Source organism: Seriola dumerili, unplaced genomic scaffold (assembly GCF_002260705.1).
Source record: "Seriola dumerili isolate Sdu_G_001 unplaced genomic scaffold, Sdu_1.0 BDQW01001246.1, whole genome shotgun sequence".
Lineage (NCBI taxonomy): Eukaryota > Metazoa > Chordata > Actinopteri > Carangiformes > Carangidae > Seriola > Seriola dumerili.
This window is the reverse complement of record NW_019175501.1, coordinates 549521-567961: the sequence shown is the minus strand read 5'-3', so window position 1 is coordinate 567961 and position 18441 is coordinate 549521. Positions and strand designations below refer to the sequence as shown.

The window sequence follows — 18441 nt, the reverse complement described above, 5'->3', positions numbered from 1 at the left end:
TGCAACACCAGACAAACAATCCTTTCAATCAATGCTTGAATTTAAATAATTTAATTCAAAGTTTACATCAGAGCTGCAACAATTAATTGATAAATTGATTCGTCAATCAAAAGACAATGAACTCTCAATTACACACTAATTGTGAGTCATTTTTCAGGCAAAAATTTGATCTTTTCGGTTCTCAAATGTTAGAATTTGCAGCTTTTCTTGGTCTTAAAGTGAATATTTTATTCGGTTTTGACTGTTGATGAGACAAACAAGACATCTAATGTCTCCTTCTGCTCTAGGATATTGTGATGGGCTTTTTCCGCTGTTTCTTTTATAGACTGAACAATTAATCAAAAATAATCCTTAGTTGCAGCTCTAGTTGGCAAACTGTATGTCCCTGAAACATCCCAATACAGAATAAAACAGTCAGGGTAATAAAAAAAAAAGAAAATGAAGAGCTTCATATTAGTATCGAAGGCCTTGAATTAAGCAGTGAATTAAAGGCTTTTCAGCGTCTTGCAGGACTGCACATGGCTGCACGCTGGCGATACATCTGACATGAACCAAAAGTTTTTCAAAATCGTCTCTTTCAGCTATAATTTACTGTTAAAGAAAAAGTAATTACTCATACATTTATTGACTGCCTACACAGAAATAGACCGGGTAACTTCATGCATTGCATCATGTTTATCAACAGAGATGTAGGGTAGTGTGTCATCACCATGGCAACAGAAATCAACATTATGTTCACTGAAGATATCGACCAATAAATACATGTTTAACTAAAAAGCAGGGGACCAAAGCAGCTTCCCTGAGGAACACCAAATTACACTATATGTTGTTATTTCTATGACATTCAGCCTGATCTCCAGGACTATTACTTGTATTTATAACAATGTTCAGTGGCTGGCCTCAGAGCTGAGGTAGCTAGAAATGATCCAGGGTCAGGTAACTGTGCCCTTAAATCCATGTTGCTCCAGGTGGATGGATGAAGATTATTTCAACATGCAAAACGACAACACTTCATTGAGGATAGATGTTGATTTAAACCTCATTTAACATGAAAAAGAATAAAAAATACTATATAACAGTACGTTTAGAGAGACTATCTGACCCATCATTAACTCCCACTTTAAATGACCAACATTGAGAATACAGATTACTGACATACAGATTCGTATTAGAGTTGGACTGATGTTGTTTCAAACCTGCAGTGTCATCTGGCCTCTCCTTTACCTGTATGCTGATATTTTTCTGCATTAAGAGCCGCAACAAATCCAGCTGAGGATTTTAAATAAAACTTATTTCTACAGTCTGGGTTTCAGTGGAGAGCGTTACACATCTGGATAAATTAGATTTAAATGTAACATGCCAGGCAGCAAAATTCCCCCCTCAGCTAACAGAGGGAATACATTTTTATATTTCTTCCTTTTCACATCTTAAATTATTTCCAAAATATTCCAAGATGAGCACAACTACTGTTCCCCTTAAGAAACCATATAAAGATTAAAGGAGCCTATGAAACAGCAGAACATAATGGCCCCAAATAAAACAATAAACAATCCATACGTTAAAAAAAGAACAGACTGCCAGAAAGTTTTACATAAGTTACCTGCTTGTACTAATAAATTATAACAATTCTTAGCAAGAGAAATATGCAGTGTAACAAGCAGGTAAAAAATGTTTAAGGAAAGACAGAATATCTTCCACCTTGTGTAGAAAAACAAACCTGTACCACTTGGAAAGCCACACACTCGAAACTTTGAAACAATCATTTATTTCAGCTCATAAAGGTCGAAGCTAACGATCTAAGGACGGCTCAGTCTTTTCAAGCTGAAATACACGATTACATTGAAGTCGTGAGTGTGCAACTTTCCAATTATGATATTGTAATTTTTCACTCAACTCAACAAGAACATTAAAAATAATAAATTTAAAAGAAACTAAATGTCAAAAAACATATTAGAACATATAACAGGAAATGTTGTCAATTTAAAGATGTGATGCTTAAGTTGTAAATGTGCATGAAGAAGGACGGCGCTGACAAAGGAAGCGAGTTCTCAGCAAACCTCTCCCGGATCAAGTAAAAAAATATATCTTCAGATTTCTGAAAAACTCCCTCCGCTCAGTGTCTCTCGGTCGTCTCTCACTGTCCCCTCCCACCGACCAGCCGGTGGAAGACGGAGCGGTCACTTTGGCGGAGAGCGGCTGGCGTGTCAAACTCTGCCACCTTCCCGCCTTGCATCACCAGCACCCTGTCGCAGTCCATGATGGTGTTGATCCTGGAGACACGGACACGGACAAAAATGTAATTATCTTTAATATATGAAATAAGAATTCTATTGTTTAAAATCAGTCCCAGTTTGAGTTTGTGATATAACATCGGAAATGACTCTTTTACTGCGGCGACGTATCGACAGGACTGGACGTCTGAACTGGAAGACGTTTCACCTGTGTGCGATAGTGAGGACGGTCTTGTCCTGAAACGTCTCTCTGATGGTCTGCTGCAGCAGCTTGTCCGTCTTCTGGTCCACGCTGGCCGTGGCTTCATCAATACACAGGACCTACATGACGGGGAAACAGTGTCTCATGTTCCTATGTTATGTTATTTAGCTATGTTATTTGATTATTTCAACAATAATCAACAATACGAGATGGACACAGAAAACATTTATAGCTGGGTTTCTGTACTGAACTGCATTAGTGTAATTTCTTTAACTTCATTGTATGTATATACTGTTTTTAGTGGCATTACTGTTTGTTTTTTTTACCTGTATCAAATGTTTTCCTGTTTAGATAAAGAGTAGGAACTTGTCCTTGTTGTTATTATTGTTATTAGTAGTTCCCTCTTTTGTCGTTGATTTTAACTGATATTATTGTTTTGCATTATGACGTAATGTTTACTTGAGTGGAGCCCAGGAGGAGTAGTTGCTACCTTGGTTGTAAATAAATCAAATTGGAAAGCACATTGGCAAGTGAAGGTTAAGAAGATTTAGCAGCAGCTGTGAATTAATGGACCTGCTGAAACTTAAATACAGACATGTTTATATGTTTGGGTTTAGTCTTGGAGGTTCGGTGGTTCACAATCAGAGTAAAAAATATTCTTTAGCAGCTCACACCTGCTGCATCGATTCCTTTCTGTAGTGCAGAAGTAAAACAAGCACAAAAACATTAAAGCTCCTCCAGTGTGACGGTCTCTGTCCATGTGTAGTGTGATTATAGATCAGGTCTAGCTTCTATATTAATACTGTGAAAGTATCAAAGCCTCAGTCCACAGAGAAATGCACACAGCCTGTATTCAGAAACTGAGCCTTAAAACCAGCCGTCAGGACTTCTGGAACTTTGTGATGTCACAACAAAGCAGTCACCAAGCCCCACCCACCTGGACCCACCATCCAAACCTTTACAGGATTTGGTTTCTCTGAGTGTTTTTACCTGAAATCTGCTTTATTTTTACTGGATCACTCAGAAAAGTGAGAGAGGAGATGTAAAACTACACTGAGATGGTTTTTGGTTCTTAAATCCACAAATATTTCTTCTTATTGATCAAACTCAGGAAAAGTGTAAAATATGGAGCTGTAATGATTCTCCTCAGTGTGCAGGAACAGAGCTGCTTCTGAACGAGCACAGTCTCATAAAAACAGAGCAGAGAGCTTAAAAAGGTGTGGCTCATCTGATCCTTCAGATCTCCAATGATTCAGTGTCTGACTCTATTTATAGACGATAAAAGGTGTTTTGTGAATTTATTTTTGTTTTTATTGTTAGCAGGAAGAAAACCTATCTTCCATTTAGTCTTAGTGGCGCGTCGACAATCCCTACACTGGATTCAAATATCAGCAGTGATGCAGCATGTTATCCAGTGTTACTGTTTGTCATTTTATCTCATTGTTTAATCGTCACTCTCCTACAGCTGGATATCATATTAAAGTCATATTAAATTACTGCTGTTGTGTGGAAAAAGTCGGACGAATAAAAACTAAAAGAAACTTTAAAATTTCAGTGTGTGGGCGTCGTCTCGTTTTGCTGTTCTCCGTCCTGCACCTGCACCAAGCTGGGGCTGGACGTGCACACTGTTCACCTCGCTACTGGCACCAGCAGATCGATCACTGACCGACTTCCATATGAAAACAACATGAGTTTGTGTGTGTGGCTGTGAACAGAAACACCAGCTGCTCCTCTGATGTGTTTCTGATAGCAGCTGCTCAACAGGTCTTTTCTGTTCCGCTACTGTTGTTGCCGCCGGTAACCAATAAAATAGATGACAGTAAATAGTTCTTAGAGCTGTGAGCTGGAGCGAGGACGCGACGTCAGTAACTGAATCTATTATAATACAGGTGAGTCTCACCTTGGCCTGGGTCAGCAGAGCTCTGGCCAGACACAGCAGCTGTCTCTGTCCCACGGAGAAGAATTTCCCCCGTTCTCCGACCTCAGCATCCAGACCACCTGACGCACACACACACACACACACACACACACACACACACACGAATGCATGAGAGAGGAAGGCTTAATCATCTCTTTTTAGATGAAACTGTGCGATGTGGCACAAAAGCAGCTGCAGAGACGACACATGTTTATGTTCATGTTAACAGCCCGACAACATCTTCCTTTTTGGTTTGCCTCCATTTTCTCCGTGCACCTCTTCACTGTGCGACCGCAGAGACAATTAAAAACGCACGAGGTTCAAAATGTTCCCTTTGAACCAAAAGGAACATTTTGTAACTTTGCCGCTCGGAGAGTTTTCAGTCACGTGTCGAGACGGGAGCGGTGCAGGGTGGAGTGAGCTTTCTGAATGTGAGTCAGGTGTTTTCATTTAAAACAGACACGCCTTGGCTCACAAAACATCACTTCTGTTCATCTGTTAATTTGCAGTGTCAGCTCATCTTCATCACCCCCCCCCTCTGTCTCTCACCCATCCTGTTGACCACAGCGCTGAGGTGACACTGGTCCAGGACGTCCAGCAGCTGCTGGTCTGGGTGTCGGCTGCACGGATCCAGATTCTCCCTGATGGTCCCGCTGAACAGGAAGGGGTCCTGAGGGATGATGGCCAACCGGGACCTGCAGAGGGCGCCACCAACACACACACACACACGCACACGCACACGCACAGTTTCGAGTCAGTTTAGATTTTGGTGAAAATCCAGGATTTTTTTCAGATTGCTTCATTTTTTATGATTTGTAAACAAGTTTTTCATTATTTTGTCATGAACTTCAGCTGAGACGCGACTGGAACAGAATCTGGCACATTACCCGTGGGTGTCTAACACAGCGTGTGTTTTCCTGCAGATTAAATATTTCTTCACAATTTCTCCTTTTTAAAATCTAGAGGACTGTGCAGCCTGGTGGAAGAATGTGATGCATTAACATTATGGTTGGAAAACAACAAGCCTACCTGAGCTGACCCAGGCCCACCGTGCTGATATCCAGCCCGTCCAGGAGGATCTGACCCTGGTTCAGCTCCACCATCCGGAACAGGGCCAGGAACAGGGTGGACTTGCCGGAGCCCGTGCGTCCCACGATGCCCACCTTCTCCCCAGGTCGCACCACCAGGCTCACCCCGTCCAGGGCGTTAGGAAGACCGTCCCTGTACGCCAACACCGCGCCGCGAAACTCCAGCCAGCCCTGCTCGGGCCACGAGGGGGGGAGCTGATGATGAAACAGACAAAATTAACCCTCAAACAAAACTTTGTATTGTTGAACAAAACTGACAAACGACATCAATATTTTGCATTTTTATTCCCATTTTCTTACTAGTGAGAGAAATCACACTGGAGTGAATAAAAGTTCTTTATTTGTACAATTAAAAATATTCAGAGGAGTGTTTGTGATCACATTTAATAAACAAAGATAAATATTAGTTTCATGTTACATAACTGCGAAAGACGAGTCGAACCGTGACTCAACAACGTTGGGAATTTTTCGAGCAGCATTTTTATTATTGAAAAACCGTTTCCTGCTTCCTCATGAGAGCCGCCGCTACAGCGTGAAGCCTTTCGTTACAAGCAGCCTATCACTGTCAGCTCCGTTGGTCATGTGACCGTCACCTCACACGTCTGATGGCTGAAGCAGACTGAGGAGAAACTCGTTCCCGCCACAACAGACTGAACACAGATTGTATCATAATATATATATAGTTGTTTTTAATCTGTTTAGATGTAATTCTACCTTAGTTATTTACCGCTGAGTCAGCTGCTTCGATGTTTTTAATGTTTATGTTTATAATTGTAACTTCACTCTCTTGCTGTGATTCTTCGTTTTAAGCCCTAAAATTATTTGTTGTTATTTTAGTGGCAGTCAGAGCCGGAGCCATGTTGTTTTCAGGTTGTCCCGACACGATGTCTCAGTAACGCCTTGAGGGAACTTCTTCAAATTTGGCACAAATATTCACTTCACAGGTCAAAGGTCAAAGGTCACAGTGACCTCAGAAATCACCTTTTAGCCATTAATCAAGACTTCACACAGAGATTCTGACCAGATTTCACACGAATGGTTCATATATTATTCGACTCTGGATAAACAGGGGCGTAACCTGAAACTAGTCTGAGTGGCGGAGGGATACGACCCTCAGGGTTTGAATCCAGTGATGGAAATAGAGCAGTTAGTGGCCACCGCTCCACACAGCTCATGTTCTCCTTGTTCCCGCCTCTGAAGCTGCCGTTGTGGTGATATCAGTATCAGTGTGTGGCAGCGCAGCAGCTGGTCTGACCTGTGGGTTGTGGTGCTGCGGCTCGGCGGGCAGGCCGGTGGAGTATTCCTCCGTCCGCTCCACGCTCACCAGCTGCATCTCCGTCTGAGTGAAGCTGAATATGAGGCCGGACAGCAGGGTGGTGATGGACAGCGCGTAGGACAGGGACAGACCCACCAGACCTGAGCGGGACCACGACACGACCAGCAGAGACACGTTAGGGAATTAAGACATCTCATGTACAGGTGCACGGCCACCACACGCAGGTGTTGCCTCACCTGGATCCACGGAGTGAAACTGGTGCTGGACGACGGCGATCACCGCGAGGCCCGTCACCACGGCTACTCCAATCAGCTGCAGGCGGATGTCCAGCCACTGCATGGCGGCGTTGCTGAGGAACAGGCAGCGTTGGTTCTGCTCCAGACGTTTCGCACTCTCCTCCTCAAACCTGGAGGAACAGAAAGTAGTCCCTGTCACGTTTTTTTTTTTTAAGACACAGCGAGAGCGGCAGCTAAAGCATCTGTAGCTTCTGTAATGTGAAGTCTTTCCACGCGGGGACGGTATCGTTTTGGGAGACTTCTTCTTGACGTGACTTGGCGAGCGTGGAGTCTCTGGAGAAGCGCACAGACGGTACGGAAGCCCTGGAAGTTTGTTTTGTTTTTTTTTTTGTTAATCTGTGAAAACAACCCAGAGAGGCGAGTGAAACTAGACTCACCTCTTCGACGTCGTATCCCTCCGCCACTCAGACTCGTTTCAGGTCACGTCCCTGTTTATCCAGAGTCGTATAAAATATTAAACATTCGTGTTTTGTGAGGTCACCGTGACCTTTGACCTTTGACTCCCAGAATCTAATCACTTCATCCTTGAGTCTGGATGAACGTTCAGTCAAGGTGTTACTGAGATATCATTGGACGGACGGACAACCAGAAAACAACATGGCTGTTTTGTTTGTTTTCACAGATGAAAAAAAAAAAACAAAAAAAAACTTGCTGATGTGTTGATGTAAGAAACATTAATCAGCTGATCCATCCTGCCTCGATCATCCCCTATTGGTCGGTCTCTAATGAGGTTATGTTGTTGTGTCTCACCTGGCAGAGCTGCCGCTGGCCCGGATGGTTCCCAGCCCGGTCAGCGTCTCGGAGAAGTGCGAGTAGACGGGCGACAGGGTGACGCTGCACAGGCGCTTCAGCTCCCGGGACGTGTGTCGGTAGAAGTGCTGCGTGCGGTGGTAAAGCAGAGCCAGGGGCAGCAGGGGCAACAGGACCCAGGGGAGGCCGTAGCTTATCACCACCAGCATTCCCAGCAGGCCGAAGACGTTGGCCAGCAGGATGTTCAGGATGAACGGCAGGCTGTCGTCGACGCTGTACAGGTCGGAGGAGAACCGGTTGAGCACGCGACCCAGAGGGGTCGTGTCGAAGAAGGTCACGGTGGCCTGGAGGGGCACAAACGAAAAGTCTTTGTTGAAATCCACTTTCTGCTGCTCTAATCAATATTTCATTCATCAACAACGGATCACATGACTCGTAGTGACGAACCTACAGAGGATTATCACCTGACCAGGTCACCTGTAGCTCTGTGGAGCGTTTGAGCGTCTTTCAGCTCATCGTGTGAAACTTTACTGTCGTGTCTCTTCGCTCTCAGTGTGTCAGTGAAGCAGGAAGTGGTTCCCAGCATCAAACAGCAGACAGACACAGGTAGAGACGAGATGGTCGAGCAGATATTTTCCAGGTGACCAGACACACAACTCCAAATGAAAGCCAATGTCGCTCTGTGCATGTTTGTTCATTACATCAACTTTATAAGGTGATAATGTGTCATGTTTACAGCGTGTTTCTGCTGCCCCCAAGTGGCCAAATACACATTTATGGAGGTTTAAAGCTGTAAAAATGGATTTTTGGCCAGTTTTGTGAGGGGGGCGGAGGAACTCCACAACAGGCAGGTCTTATAAAGTTGTCAGGACCAACATGTCAGCCACATCCAGCAGCCGCTTCCTGCTCGAAACAAGGTTGATGAGAGCAGCCAGACTGAGCCATCATCAGCTAACGAGCTAAACAGAGTTCATCACTGGGAGAAACACTCACATGTGATTTATTGTAAATACAAAACTGACAACTCTAATCTTTAAAACTGCACAGGGGGGGGGGGGGACTTATTATATTATGTAAAATATACAAATTATGCATATTATATTGTCATAATATTACTGCACTATTATATTATTTTACCTTAGCATATTCTCTGTTGTAAGACATATCATTATCACTTTCTTCCTACAAGTATATTCAGGTTACACTTTCACTCTCTACCCAATAAACCATCGACCCAGGATCACACACACACACACACACACACACACACACACACACACACACACACACACAGTCTCTATAACGGTCTATAAGTTTCTGTTGTCATCTACCTGTCTGTCCATTATGTCACACCTGTTTTTGTGACGTTACCAATAAAGGAATAAAAATAAATCCTCCCATCAGCTCGTCCGGAGTTTCATTCTCGCCGCCTCTCAGTCACCAGCTTCTCTGACCAGACACACACTCAACCTGCTCGGCTCTGATCACACTGTCGGCTCGGACGACGCACCTTAAGGACCCGGTCCAGGAGTCTGTTGTGGACGGCCGTGGCGGCGCAGATGGCGCCGTAGGCAAACAGGAAGGCTCGGAGGGCGGTGAAGACGGTGTTGGCCGCGGCGATGGAGGCGTACACCGTCAGGTAAAACTTGACATCGGAGCTCATGTTGCTCGACGGAGACGTTTGCACAGAGGAGGAGAGGAGAGGAGACCTGGACGGAGAGACAGGAATATTTTATTAAAGATTTCAGTGGAAAGGTTTCAGGAAAAAGTCCAGTTAATAAACCTGACTGTTTCTCTTCAATCGTTACCATGACAACAGGCTTATTGTATGGTAGGGAAAGAGTTTCTGCTCTTAAATTATAGTTGAGTATAGAATAATATAAAATATAGTGCAGAAGAAGTCGCATCTTTATCTGCCTAATTTAAAAGATTTTTGTCCTAATGACATGTTATACTGTAAATATATTTATATATATATATTAATATGTATTAATTATTATTATATAGTATATAATAACAATAAAGATTCTGTAATTATTCCATTGCTGAATTACAAATTGCTAATAAAAGGAAATGACAAAACAATTTCAGTTTTCAAAATCATTAATTGAATCTTAAGTAATATCAGTTCAAAACCATTTCTAACTATATATGAAAGAAAACAAACATAATAATATAAATATAATAAGTATATAGTAAATATATACATTAAATAAATAAATAAACATTTTACCCTGACCGTCTCCTGCACAAAGCCCTAGTTGATCTCATTGAATAAATAAATGTTATTGACGGGTCAACGTACATTAATCCTCCAGGTGAGAAGAGCAGCAGGTGAGACGAGCCGAATGCACCTGTGAAGGAACCGCTATCTGCGGAGGAGCCGTTGTTCTTCAGCTCAGAGATCCAGTGGGAAAGCCACCAGTCAGAAACGTTCTTAGAGACTGAATCACAAAAACACATGTAAGACAGGAAACTCGGGGCATTTCAGAATCACAATATTTCATCTGCAGAGCTTCGTGAGTGAACGAGGGTCGCGCTGGAAGGACGAGCGCTCGATCCAAACCTTGCATGAGGAGCAGAGACACGAGGATGGAGGAGGCCAGCACGCCGCCCACAGCGACCCAGTAGGTCTGGTAAACTCTCCACGCCAGCCCGCCCGCCTGCTTCTGCTCCGCCGCCAACAGGTCGGGATCATCATCCACACACAGATCAGGGGGTGAACCCGCCTCGTCCTCATCCTGCTCCACGCCATCTGCTTCAAACCAACGGCGGGAAAATAATCAGAGCAGAGTGGACAAACGCTCAATAACAAACTAAAAGAGGCTGAACTGGAGGATTTACACTGGATTTCTTAACCAGCTGTAAAGAAACAAACCACAGAACATCTAAAATATCTATAACAAGGAGGAACTCAGTTATTTCTACTTAATATTCCACATGAAAAGTGAAAGTCCTGTGTTTTATATCAGCAGCAAGGCAGACCAAGCGTCAGGGGAATCTGCTCTGCAGACACCTGCACCAAGAGGCAAGGACATGAATCCATAAATAAATAAAATAAAATAAACACTCATCAAGCTCATGGTGGAAAAGTCAGGAATTTCGGTGAAAATATGTAATTATAAAAATAAAAATATAAAGGTTTTTAAATGTTTTAAAACACAACTCTCATTGTTCTTTTCTTCTCTCCTCACACTAACACCTGAGCTGTTTTCATGTCTCACCACCAGATCACGTCCTTTACTCCTTTTTTTCTCTGAGTCTGATTGTGTGTTTTAATATTATTTCCATGGCAACAACTGGTGAATCAAAAGCGAATGGCTGGTTGGCAACAGGAAGAAGACTGATGGTGAATCTCTCTCACACATTATTCAGCCTCTGTATTGTTACGGGGTCGGATGAGGGACGCCAACATTTTGGAGTTTGTGTTTTGTGCCAATTCATCCATCAGCTGTTGAGACATTTCCCTCTGGACCGACCAACAAAACTGGTTCTTTTCTCCTCGTTAGTCCAACAGTCGAACTTTACCTTTCTCCTTCGCGTTGTGCTCATTCTTCCGTTTCTTCGGCACCGCCTCGACCAAAGGAAGGATTTCTGCTGGTGTCCCTGTTCAACAGCAACATGGCAATAAATAAATATCATAACTAGAGTCTCAACATTTAAAAAGAAAAGAAGGAATTTACTTCAGTCAATCACACTTGAGACGTTGCTGCTTGTTTCCTTTCTCACGGATTGTTTCTGGTTGCGGGCGAGATGCCGTCTAATGAAGTAAACTAAATACAAAAGCTGAAAACAATATAATATAACGTAAACAATCAGAATACAGGAAATGAAGTTATTATTTGGAAAGTAGAAAAACGATTCCTGTTTTGCTCCGTGACGCCCTGCAACAGATTTCCTGCCTTTGTATAAGGGCTGCGAGACGCTGAAGCACTTGGTTACAAACTTTATCCTCAGAATTAGCATAATAATCCTTGTTATTAAAGGCCTTTAAATCAAAAAGTTATTACAAATTAAATCAGTTCTGAAATTTAGCAAACATATCTTGTAGTAATCGGACACTTACTGCAGCGAATAAACTGAGTACTGCAGAGAATACTGAGTGACGTGATGTTATATTAGGACATGATGGATATTTAATAATGTGGAAGTGTCTGTCTGTCTGTCTGTCTGTCTGTCTGTCTGTCTGTCTGTCTGTCTGTCTGTCTGTCTGTCTGTCTGTCTGCAGCCGTTCTATAAGGGAACCATTGCTTACAGAACGGGCGATGAAAGCACGAGGAAAATGTTTGTTTCTACCTGTTTTGATTATTGTGCCGTTGTCCATGAGCACCATCATGTCAGCTTTGTCCACGAACTCGATACGGTGCGTGCAAAGGATTCTGGTCTTTCCCCTGAGGAGTTCCATGATGCATTTCTGCATGAGGTGTGCAGCCACGTCTGTATCGACGGCTGCCAGCGGATCGTCGAGGAGGTAGATGTCTTTGTCCTGACGTGGTGAGGAGAGACAGGCGTCACATGACGTTACGAGGAATGATCAACACTCCAACTCACAGACGGCACATTCAACTGTGGGGGATCAAACCTGTGACAGTCCACTAAACCTTGAACCTACCACCTGACTTATGGACTTAAATATATTTAAACGACTGCTTGTGTTTGCTGTAATATCGTATTTTGAAGTGCCGTCATACGGACGATCTCTCTGCGTGTCTGTGAGCTGGAGGCAGACGGCTGCTTCGTGCAGAGGACTGACCATGTAAACAGCTCTGGCGAGGGCGAGCCGAGCCTTCTGTCCTCCGCTCAGAGTCACTCCGTTCTCTCCCACTTCTGTCTTGTCGCCGTTTGGCAAAACCTGCAGAAACATTTCACAACAAATTTATTAAAAAATGTGAAACAGTCACATAAACTGTTTGCAAAGCACCGACCTCTGCGGCTGACAGCTGCAAAGCTCAAAAAAATGTTTCTATCAGTTTAGAGTGTTAAAGAATGATGCACTGATGATTATCTGATGGTGGCATGAAGAAGAGATTGTCAGCAGGGATCATCCTCTGGGAGACATGAAGATCCAGATGTGTTTCCCTGTCAGCCGCCCACAACATCAAACAGAGGCAGTCATCATGTTAATGTGTAGAAATACTGCGCAGAGGGGACGTAAGAGTCGTACGTTGAGGTCATCTGAGAGAGCGCAGGCCTCGATCACGGCCTGGTAGAAGGTGGGGTCGTAGTCTTTGCCAAACAGGATGTTCGCCCGCACTGATGCATGCTGGATCCACGGCTCCTGAGACGCCAGGCCGAAGCCGGCCTCTCTGTCCGCAACATAAACCACTCCGCTCCGCCTGCAGAGAGAAGAGGAGGAACATCAGGAGCTCCAACACACAGTTTCCAAATCTCTCCTAAAAATCAAGCAGGAAAATACTGAGTGAGTCAGAGGAGGCGTACCTGTTGAGTTCTCCTGTGAGAGCAGCCAGTAAGGAACTCTTTCCACAGCCGGCCTTCCCAACCACAACGACCAGAGAGCCCTGAACCGCACAGGCACATGCTCACAAAGTGTTCCCTTTAAACTCTTTATCACAACAACAACATTTCATTTCAAACATACGACTGTATTTTCTTATTTTACAGGACGATAGAAGAAGGTTTGAGCCAAAATTACCCATTAGTGTTGGTGTGCCAGACCCTAGGAATGAATCAAGAAAGACATAAGATGTATAAAGGAAATGAAACCAGATGGTTTGTACCTTAGTTATGTGCAGATTGAGGCTGTGCAGCATCAGACTTCCTTTAGCAGCTCCAGTTTCAGTTTCTCCCTCTTTGCTGTGGTCGGGACCGACGGGCCTCTGCCAGGAAAACGTCCCCTGGTTCAACAGGACCGACGTCTGACTGTCTTCAGGACACACTGCGGACACATATGTTGTACTTCAGCACAATGGGACAAGACGTATGAAATATAACGACATTTAATGACAGCTGAAAAGGAGGTTAGTTTAATTTTGATCGTCCCGTAAAGAAAATAAACAGGATTCAGTGATTAATCTTTAATAATAACGTTTAATGCAGCAGCTTTGGTTTAAATGCAGAACCACAGTGATTCCTAGAAACACACAAACACCTGCTCCCTCTGTTCCCTGTTCCCTGTTTTTGGTCACTGTTTAAACACGAAAACAAACACACCCACGCACACACTTGAAAAGCAGCAGCGTACCCAGGGCGTAGTACGCCTGCAGGTCCTGGTTGGTCAGTTTGAAGAAGCGCTGGATCCGCTCCAGAGATACTTTGGCCTCCAGGATGCCGTTGAGGACCCAGGGGAAAGCGTTGAGCGGGATGATCAACATTCCCACCAGAGCCAGCGTGGTGAACACCTGCAGAGGAGGAGACGGACCCGTGGCGTTACACATGAACCCACAATGGTCGCGCTCCCCACAGCTCAGAGTTACCAAGCACCCACCTTGGCTGCAGTCAGCTGGTGTCCCAGCATCACGTACGTCACGAAGGTGAGGATGGAGATGACCACGGGCAGCGCGGCCCAGGTGTACACGCACATGGCGTCCAGGTATTTGATGGCCTTGAGGTGGGACAGCTCTTGTTTACGGCAGTCGGCGACCTTCTGGGTAAAGTGAGGCTCCCAGTTGTAGAACTTGATGACACGAATGCCGAAGAGGATTTCTGTCATGAGCTGAGAGAGAAACGTCACAGACTTAAGAGAATGATCTGGATCTCATCATCTGGACCAGTAGAGAACAAGTGGAAAAAAACAACATGATGTATTAATCTTGTGGTAACCATGACGATAGAGCAGATTGTTATAAGGGTCTTAATGTTTTTAATTCATATTCACAGACTCTACCTGGAGAAAAATCGGCATTTTTGAGTTTTTAAAAATCTGATTATAATATTTTGGCCTGTTTTGTTTCATAATTACAAACATGAGGATCTTTGAACTGGGTTCTTAAAGGCTGAATCAATATTTGAACATTTAAATTTCTAATAATTATCTACTGGCTGACATCAACTTTTTTACATGTGACATAAAGGTGCATGAAATTTCTCAGCTCAGATCAGAGTGTCTTTCAAACAGTTAATTCTGCTCGAAAATTAATATAATTAATAAATAAAAACTAATATTTTTAGCCTGAATTAAGAGAAAACTAAGGTCAAAAATACAAAAAGCTAAATATAAAACATTAAAGTTCCTGCATTTTTTTTTAAATACCATGACATACAGTGTAGTACAAGAGTTATAGATTCTTTAGATGTTTAGATTCTGATCCATCAGGAGGCGTCTGATTGGTCCAAATCAGCCCTGGGCGAATGAGAGGCTTTATAAAGTGTCCATTTACTGTGGACTGTGATTTCTTTTCAATTCCTCCTAATGGGATCAATTATTATTCTTATTATTCTTATTATTATTATTCTTATTATTAGTATTAGTATTAGTATTATCATCACTGCTCCACCATCATGTCCACAGATACTTTTCCTATCACAGTATTTGTACAAAACAATACCTGTATAAACAGGTCTCACCTTAACACGGCTGTCCTTGTGCCTGAGCATGTCTTTGTTGTTGCTAAGGATACGGGAAGCGAGGAACTTATTGAACGGCACCAGCAGCAGGGCCACGCCCAGCCCCCCGAGGAAGGCCACGCCCACCTGCAGGTACAGCAGGTAGAGGGTGATGGAGAATCGGAAGGGCAGGCTCCACAGCTCGTGGAAGCTGTTGAAGAAGTTCCCCACGCGGTCGGTGTCCGTGCTCATCAGGTTCACCACCTCTCCCAGAGTGCACCCCGCCAGGCTGCTGCCGCTGACCTGCAGGGCTTTGCTGTAGATGGCCGACACGAGAGCGGCGCGTGCTGACAGCGACACCTTGGAGACCTCAAAGACGAAGATGTTCCGGAGAACGGAGGAGAGAAGGGTGGTGGCAAAAAGCCCCAGTGCGCACCAGGCGCCCGTGCTCACCGGCGCCCCCTCCTCCTCCATGAAGTTCACCAGACTGCTGAGCAGCAGGGGACCTGCAAAGCTCAGCATGTTGACCACCACCTTCAGCACGCCCAGCATGTAATACCGCAGCCCAAAGGCCTTGTGCAGCACCCTCAGCAGTCCCACGTCCCCCTCCAGCTCCAGTGGTTCCTCCAGGTAGTGTGAACTCCAGGTGCCGTTCAAGAGGTTCCTGCTGACCGGCCTGGGCCACTGATCCCCCCCGTCACTGACTGCTCCCCCCCGTCGGCAGGCTTCCCAGCACTGGTGGAAGTATCGACAAACCACACTAGTCCGAAGTTTCCGGGGAAGATGGTAAACGTCAGCCGGTCTGTCCAGCTCCCCTCGCTGCCCCCGTCTGAGGAGAGGAGTCAGCCACAGGTAGAAGAGTCGAGAGACGCAGCCACTCGAGTCCTCGGCCACCATCTCACCTGTGTCTGGCTGGGCGCTCCCCGAGATGAGCGGCGATCCGTCCACGGCGTTAATATACAAGGTGTATCCAGCATCGCTGATGCAGGGAAACACAAATGCCAGGAGGTAAACCAGGAGAGGGAGCGTCCGGGCCGAGGCGAGGACAAACCGAGCCAGTTTAAGAGGCTCTGTAAGATTTAAATATCCTTCACTTCCACAGTAAATCATCAAGGTGAAGACGAGGTTGGGGACTGACAGAAGGACCAGCAGAAACAGCAGTGGAGGTCCTCTGGTTCTCCTGAAAGCAGTTTTCTGGAGCACTGTCATGGCGCTGAAGTGGACCAGCCAGGCCAGGACGGCACAGCTGTCGGACAGAAGATCCAGGTACATGTCCCCCTGCTGGAGGACGCTCACCAGGACGACGTCTGCGGTGAAGAGCAGCGCGGCCAGCAGAGCTGACACCAGCCTGAGCGTCCAACCACAGGAAGGAGACGTCTGAAGGAGGCTGCATCTGAGGAGCAGAAATCTGATTACTCAACACAAACACAGACATCACGTTAAAATATTTGTGTGTATTCAGGTGTTTAGAAACAGCTTAAGTCAAATATACGATAACACAAGACTGTGACTAATGAAGTGAAATCTACCTTGTGCTCACAGGTACGACCTACCTTGCCATGCCGAGGTAGCAGGCGCTGAAAACTGCGATCCCAGCATGAGGCAGCGCTCCGAGGACGAGCTGGTTAAAACAGGGGCTGACGAGTCCATTCTGCCACAGAGGGAAAGGATTCTCCCCGTCTGTGTGACAGAGGCCTGCGATCAGCTCTGCTGGTCCGAAGTCACTCATCCCTCCTCCTATTTGACTGCTGTCATTCTAGAAAACGTCTGGAGATAAAAAAAAAAAACAAAACAACATGAATTACCAGGATTTTAGAGGGAGTAAACGGACACACTAGTTAATCTTCAAACCAGCGTTATGAGAAGAATCAGATCTCCCAGAGGTGTGTGTCTGCCTTAGAGGCTGAGATGTGAGTTAAAGTGCAGGTAAAAAAGTGGGAAACTACGATACCGTATGGACGGACCAAAAGAAAAAAATCCCCGGCATTCACTATCAAAAATGTCAAGTATTAAAGGTTGGCATCAAATTCTTAGTCAGATACTTTGGTTTTTTATCCTTTAATGAGATCGTTCATAACTTAGCTTATTTTTGTTTTATTACTTTTATTCAAGCAATGTTCTTTTACAGCCGATTGTGTTGGAAAAACTTGCCACATTTTGTTAATTTATTGTCCTAGGTAGAAAAACATGTTTATATTCCTGAGACTAAGGCATCGATAAATGTTTTGACATTTTTATTAAAGCAGGATCTCCAGCTCTGCTCCGTTCATTCTCAAAAATCCTCAGTTCACATCGTGTTTGAAACTATCAGTTAATACACTGATATATACAGTATCTGAATGACAATAAAAGCCCATGTTTTGATGGTTTCCATATTCTTCTCTAGACTGTTTAACTAATGTAAACAGACTTTTCCTGATTGGCCTGTTTTTCTGGTTCATCTTTTGTTGTAAGGAACTCAGGTGAGTCCATCGGGCCACAACTGGTGGCCTACAAATACAAGGTACCGTTAAGATTTAACCATTTCCAAGCAGAGGACAGGGTTAACTTGAATAACAAAATTAAAATACACATCTACAGCGACCACGGTGTTAATTTTCCGGGCTGCATGTGTTTCAGCACTGACCTTTAACCAGAAAAGCAGCAAAAGAAAGAAAGAAAGACACAGATATCAGAAGGTTTCTCTTGACTGGAAGTGACCTGCTGCAAACACAAATGTAAACAGTGAGGCTAGCTAACTAGCTTAGCTAACAAAATATCAAACTGTTCAGCTTGTTTAACCAGCGCCGCCATGTTAACAATATATAATATAATAATACTACGTAAGTAAAACACTAACGAGTCCGACCAGTGCAAAATAAAACTCAATGATACGATATAATTAAGATAAACAACCTTTAACTATCACCAGCTCTCAACTAGCTGACAGCACACACTCCCGTCCATCCCTGATGACGTACGCGACTAGCTTTTCAAAATAAAAGTCAAACGGAAAAGGAAAGGGTTAGAGTTAGCTGCAGCATTTAAAAAGGAATAAAGCGAAAAGGTAATAAAATAAATAAATAAACGAATAATAATAAAGATACATGGCGGAACAAGCTCTTACAAAGAAAAGCTTAGGATTAAACTCTCAAATTCAAGTTTTTTTTGATAATTTATATCAAAAGTGTGTGACAG

The 18441-nt window shown here is 44.1% G+C and overlaps 1 protein-coding gene across 2 annotated transcripts; it reads right to left on the bottom strand.

The window, feature by feature from the left end:
• Window positions 1-656: 656 nt before the first annotated feature.
• On the bottom strand, window positions 657-18204 carry abcc10 (ATP binding cassette subfamily C member 10). Of its 2 annotated transcripts, none has more exons than XM_022767654.1 (22): window positions 18160-18204; window positions 16818-17031; window positions 15286-16657; window positions 14207-14434; window positions 13964-14120; window positions 13500-13657; window positions 13201-13280; window positions 12926-13097; window positions 12515-12613; window positions 12058-12247; window positions 11290-11367; window positions 10328-10519; window positions 10067-10205; window positions 9272-9470; window positions 7762-8105; window positions 6952-7121; window positions 6695-6855; window positions 5381-5634; window positions 4901-5046; window positions 4334-4431; window positions 2440-2552; window positions 657-2270 (listed from the first exon to the last, which is right to left on the bottom strand). In XM_022767654.1, the coding sequence occupies exons 2-22, from the start codon at window positions 16991-16993 to the stop codon at window positions 2135-2137; spliced, it is 4662 nt and encodes a 1553-aa protein (XP_022623375.1). In that variant the 5' UTR covers window positions 16994-17031; window positions 18160-18204; the 3' UTR covers window positions 657-2134. The 2 variants fall into 2 exon arrangements, with proteins under 2 accessions (XP_022623375.1, XP_022623376.1); XM_022767655.1 differs by having other exon boundaries at window positions 10328-10516.
• Between the last annotated feature and the right edge of the window lie 237 nt (window positions 18205-18441).

Coding starts and splice junctions, on each gene's coding strand:
- abcc10 (XM_022767654.1), bottom strand. CDS start 16,993: ATGAGTGACTTCGGACCAGCAGAGCTGATCGCAGGCCTCTGTCACACA. Junction 13,658..13,963: donor GCAGGCGTACTACGCCCTGG/GTACGCTGCTGC, acceptor ATGTGTCCGCAG/TGTGTCCTGAAGACAGTCAG. Junction 8,106..9,271: donor TCCTGGACCGGGTCCTTAAG/GTGCGTCGTCCG, acceptor GTGCCCCTCCAG/GCCACCGTGACCTTCTTCGA.